This window comes from Gavialis gangeticus, unplaced genomic scaffold (genome assembly GCF_001723915.1).
Source record: "Gavialis gangeticus isolate Ggan-Ray unplaced genomic scaffold, GavGan_comp1, whole genome shotgun sequence".
Taxonomy (NCBI): Eukaryota; Metazoa; Chordata; order Crocodylia; family Gavialidae; genus Gavialis; species Gavialis gangeticus.
In genome coordinates, this window is record NW_017729006.1 from 55,311,064 (window position 1) to 55,317,063 (window position 6,000).

Below are 6,000 nucleotides of genomic sequence, written 5' to 3' on the forward strand. Positions count from 1 at the left end.
TACTGACATGTGATCACAAAGTCAAGTAACCCATTTCTTGCCACATTGGCAAAAGATTTGGGACATCACTGCTGCCAGTGCCCTTCTGCTTGAGAAGGCATGTGCCCATTTCTTGTGTTGCTGCCTGGTGACCAGCTGTGGCCTGTGCTGTTTAATTACACATTACCCAGCAGTGTTTCGAAGGGCACCCATTGGTTTAGGCACGTTTCAACCTGTTTAGTTTCCACAATATCTGCTCCAGCATCATCCAGCTTATCAGCCAGGCATGCCAACAGCTGGAGCCGAGAGGAGGTGCTTGACCTGCTTCTCATTTGGGGCAATGAGGAAAGCCAGCAGACGCTGGTAAAGCCACCACAACCAGGCTGTGTATGTGTGGATAACTACAGAGATGGCAGCTTGGGAATACTGCTGGAACTGGCAGCCATGCCATGCCAAGACCAACATCCTCAAGCTGAGGTACAGGAGGGCATAAGATACCAGTTGGGTTTCTGGTGCCAACTGTGTCACCGTTGTGAATTATGAGGAGCTATTGAAGGTCCTTGTAGGGGATGACCTCATTCAGTCCTATTACACTGTGAACATAGCTTACCACGTGTACTCCTGTGCCAGCCAGGGCGATGGCAATGGACCTGCTATAGCCTGCTATAACCTGGTGACTATAGCCAGAGACTTGGTGTAAGAGTGGGGAAAATCACAGGTTTCAACCCCAGGATGGGAAAAGCTAGAGGTGCATGAATTCAGATAGACACTGAAGGGGTCTGACATGCAGCTAGCCTGAACACTGCTCAGGCTAGCCAGCTACTGCAACTTTTCTGGTTGATAGTTAACAGCTACCCCATGCATTTGGTATTTGGTGTGATGTAGGAACTTGCAGTTATTCTTCTAAACCCTAGTATCATGAGCAAGTACCAGACAATGCTTGGCCTGCTCAGTGGAATTAAGCATTGTTTTGTCCTGTTTCTGCATTTTATGCTGTCCACATGGGAGGGTGGGGTCTTCAAGCTGAACTTGTTAGAAAGGATTCCCCTGGTCCACACCAGTTCTGCTATGTGTTAGATGTGAGAATGCCAGCCCCCACCCCCTGTCCCTGTGGAGGGGAAGAGTTGAGATACATCTGCCATAGCTGGGTGATCCACAGGAAGTGTCCAGAGTTGCTGCTGGTCCCCAGGAGGAGACGTTACCTCATCCAGGTGTGGGTTGCACCCAGCTCTGCTCCCTGCCCCAGCCCAACCAGCTCAGCCCTTGAAGCCAGTCCTTAACCCCAAGTTACAGATCCAGCTTGCTGACTTCTCTTATCTACATTGTTCTGACATGCCACGCTCACATTTAAGTTCACAGCTATGTATGGTGTAGGTGAGAACATGGGATAAGTTTTAAAAACAAGGACCAAATTGAGACTACCTTTGTCAGTCTGTTTTCCCCTTATTGCTAGTTGTGGGATTTTGGATTGGGGTACCAGATCTGATTGATATGGTGGCATTCTGGTGACCTCACTGATGTGTAATCTGATATGCGTCTTCAGCTGGATAAATGAAGAGAATAGTCTCCCCAGTTAGAAAGGAGGGGGGAGCAACTGTGGAAATATCCTAACCTCTGACTTCATGGGGAGAGCATCAGTTGCTATTCTTGGGGAAATCGCTTCATGACAGTAATTCTCCTACTGCTATTTGTTTGTTCCTTATTTTCAGGCTTTTCTTGCCCAGTGTGATACAGTTGAAGGAAATATCGGTCAAGAAATGGATAAACTACAATCAAAGAACTTGGCACTGGCAGAATGAGGCGTCACTCTACCTAGGAGAAATAATTGCTCTATGAGCAAGAAGAAAAGTTTGCTCTTTGTTTTGGAGCACATAATCAGCTTTTTTTTTTTTTTTTTAGCCCAGTCTATTTCGACTGGAACTAGTCCGTCATTACTTGCTGGTTGTCACATTTGCCACTCGGTTAAAGCTGTTCTTTCCAAAATGAAAACAAATCGTTCCTGAAGAAATAGAGAAATGTTTTTGTTGTGGGTGGTCATGTATGTTCTGCTAACTCAGTATTGTATTATGTTATAAAATTCCCTTGGGAGGGCAAGTTTGGACCATTATTTTCTCTCTTCAGTGTCCATAATGTTTTAAATTAATTTGCAGCTTGGAAATCAAAAAACAGGTTTGGAAACTATACAGTTTATATCACTTAAGGTGTAAGACTTGATCTAACTTTACTGAAAAAGGCAAGCTGAGACAAGAGTTGGGAAATCTACTATTCTAATAGCATTCTTTTAGAGCAATAAAAAAATACCTGACATCCGTACCTATTTAATACTTGTTTATGTTCATAAATATAGGAAAGCTTGAGTACATTTGAGGTGGTGACTATTTTAGCCTTAAATTGTCTTAATAAATGGAACATACTGTAACATGTATGGTACTAATTTATAACTACTGTTTTCAATTTCTGTGAGCTTCTTGATACTGTTGTTTTTCTTTATACACATTTCTGCTATACTGTGTGTATTTAGAGCATATATATTTTTTTCAGTGCTAGTAAAAATGTGATGCTGTTCTTACAGAAGGGGGATCAATCAAAGCAAGCTATGGGATTGGAGCTATTTTATCAGTGTTCTTTGAGTTCATGATGCTGTGTTTTAATGCAATGATTATTTTTAATCCCTTAAAGAGAGTAAGTGGATGAATATTTATACATAATGTGTTTTACAAGGTGAAATTTCAACACTAGTTGTTTTTTTAAAAAAAAAATACACTGCCCAAGTTAGCTTCTCCACAAAGAGAGCTGCCCTTTTACAGCTGCTTCTAACAGAAAGACCCATCACATACATACCCAGTGCTTTGTGACAAAGGAAGCAGTGACCAGTGGGTCCTGAGCTTGTGACAAGCTTCAGTGCCCTCAACTCATAGGAGTCAGGGGAAGTAGAATATGTTCAGGATAGGCCCTCAAATAAATGCCTGAGTGTCTCCTTTCCAGGTATGTTAAGGTAAAGTCTCTACAAGGAAAAATGGTAAGTGTAAAGAATTAAACAAATCCTAATAAAGTAAGAAACCTCAATGTGGATAGTCTTCCAATATGACTTGAATTCCTGATTGGAGGACACTTCCCTAGTGAGGAACTGTCATTAGAGAGGTGTGGAGTATGTCTGTGTTGAAAGTAGTAGCTGATAACTTAACACATGTACCTGGATAAAGTGACCATTTTTTTCCAGTTAAATGGCAGTTTTCTATCAGTTTTTCATTTTAAACAGTTTTCAAGGTCTGTAGACTATTTTAGTGAGCTGGAGCTTGACAACCACGCTGTTGGTTAAGATGATTTATTTGGTGTTTCTCAGCATTGATGTTTTTATAAGAGTGATTTTTAAGATTAAAAAATCCTGATGTTAGGACCATGATGTTAGCTTTTAGTACTGGCATCATAGTCTGCCATGTTCACATGGCCCTCCTGTATTAGAGGAGAAGACTTCTAGTCATTCCTGTGGAGCCTTGGTTAGTATAGCAAAAAGTATTGCTGCCTCTTGGCCAGATCTTGCTAGCACTTAAACCAATGGCAGCTGTCCCATTTAATTGTTAGTCTCCATTATTAGGTGGTAAATTAGTCCCCATCTGCTCCAAAGGTAAATATTTTAACTACTTACATGTTCTGGGGTGTCTGTAGTATAGCGGAGTATGTCGTTCTCTCCTGGGCAGGGCATGGGTTGCATCTAGCTCTGTAACTTTCTGTCCTGAGCAAAAGCAGTAAGAAAAAACTTTGTAGTATCAAGACAGTTCAGTAATAATGGGCAAAGACTTCTTCACTTACTGTAAATGTAAAGTGAAATTTATTAAGATATACTGTAAGATACTAATTTCTGACTGAAGAATTTGAAGAACATGGGCATTTTGTTGTATGTTTTCAGATTTATTATGCACTGAAAGTTGTTATTTGATAACCAAATGTAAGAATGGGTTTTTTTTTTTAAATGAATGACTTTGCATGTAGCAAGCTTCCCAAAGATTTTAGTGTGGCTTGACTAGTGAATAATAATAGTTTCTGAAATAATGAGGTTTACATTTGATTTCACCTTCCCCATAACAATGGCCTTAATCTTCTGGAGTGAGGGGAGGAAAAACAACATTTTCCATATTGGCAAAAGTGAAATGGGCTATTTTTAGAGAAGGGAGAGAATAGGAAAAAAATTGAAATCAATGGGAATTCGGAAAAATAAGATGGGATTCTGAAATCAAACTTAAGCAATACTCCTATTAATTATATAGGATAGGCACACTACCCATGCTGGTACTGAATCAGCTTTCCTTTATAGACATTTCCCCTGTCTCATAAAGTAAATAAGTTATTTGCTTGGTATTAATGTCACTTATCTCAGTATTTTGTACCAATTATTATTACTTTGGATCTATTTGTACATTTCAAGCTGACATGCATGCAGCGTCTTTCATAGAAGACAACCTGTGTTAGAAGTTGCGAGTAAAACAACGCCTCTCTACTTTCCCTCCCACAAGTCCCCTTTTGGCTGCAATATGATGTAAACCAAAACTGACATCCTTAGAGCTGTAGAACCTCAGAGAAACAGGACTTCTTGTTCGTTAACTCTGAAGAGTAACATAAAAATGTCAGACTTTTAGTGGTGTTGTCTATGACTCAAGTTCTGTAAGTTACACTATTGTAAATCTGGAGTAATGCCTTTGAATTCATCAGCATTGCTCCCAACTTGCAGTGGTCCATGTAACAACATAGAATTTGTTGGGATACTTTGGTTAACTTATTTGTGTCACAGTGAATGAAGGGGAAAAAGAATAAAATGTGGAAAATGCAATTAGTTTCTGTGCTGTCATGGTTCTGTACAGTGTGAAATTAAGCTGATTAAGTAGGGATCCAGATTTTCCGGCTGCTGTGGAAAAACGTGGGTTTTCTCCTTTAGTAGAGAAAAATGTGGGCTTTCTCTTTCAAAAGAGACAATCACAGATTTTCCCATTTTAAAGGAAAAAAAGGCAAGAAATGATGGGTTCCCCTTTGTAAGCTGGCTGAGTTCCAGCCTGCAAGGGGCTGCAGGGAGCAGATGGAGAGCAATCAGGGCAGGAGGTGCCACATGCATGTGCGCATGTATATGCACATGGCAGCCAGGCAGTGATGGGAAGCAGCTTCTTCAACTCCCTCCAGGTAAGTCTATGGCAGGGAGGAAGGAGCACAGGCCATGTTGGGGGAGGGACACACAAGCCACGTGGGGCTGGGGTGGGGAGCAGTGGGTTAGGAGTGGAGGGTACAGTCGGGGCTGTGGGTCAGGAGCTAGGGGCACTGGCAGGGTCATGGTCCATGGGTTGGGAGTGAGGGGCAATGGCACAGCCAAGGCATTGCATATCAGAGTTGCTCAGTACCACAAAGTGGGGGGAGGGGGGGCACCCACACCTGGATCTGCATCCTGGTGAGCGAAGGGGGCAGGGGGAGCTTTGATTTTCCATGATAAAATCAAATGCCAAATGTATAAGGTCTTTAGAATTAATTTTATAAGAGGGATTGAGGCACTGGTAGACTTCCACATTGCTTAAAAATTGTAAATATCAATAAAACATTGTATTCAACACACACCTACATATATACACTGGCATTTCATTTCAATCACGGAAAAAAAGTGGATTTAAGGGTTTTAAATTGGAGAATTTAATTTATTCATTTTTATCAGCGAATGTGTGAATTTTAAACAGAAAACCAGGATCCCAGCCATAAATAATCCATGCCTCACTGGCACCAAAGGGATGTAGGCCAGTCTACAGCTGAGAATTTACTTTTGAAGTTATAGTATCGTAGCTTACGGATGTTTGGGCCTTTTTTTGGAAAGGCTGGTACTAGTAGACACGAAAGTTGTGTGCCTCCCGAGGCTGGGGGGTGGGGGGCACGGCAACTGCCCGCAGGCAGTGGTGGTGGCGGCAGCGGCGGGGCGCGGGGTCGCCGGTGATGGGCCACCATCTGCAGACCGGCAGCGGCCAGAGGCGATGGGGGGGGGGGGGGGGGGGG

General features: G+C 42.2%; 1 protein-coding gene across 1 annotated transcript in view; it reads left to right on the forward strand.

Moving 5' to 3' along the window:
- Positions 1-4,808, forward strand: part of BAG1 (BCL2 associated athanogene 1) — a 37,411-nt gene extending 32,603 nt beyond the window's left edge. The window contains exon 7 of the mRNA XM_019509215.1: positions 1,689-4,808. Within this exon, the coding sequence (XP_019364760.1) occupies positions 1,689-1,778 (90 nt within the window). The 3' untranslated portion in view covers positions 1,779-4,808. The remainder of the gene's footprint in view (positions 1-1,688) is intronic.
- The last annotated feature ends 1,192 nt before the right edge of the window (positions 4,809-6,000 follow it).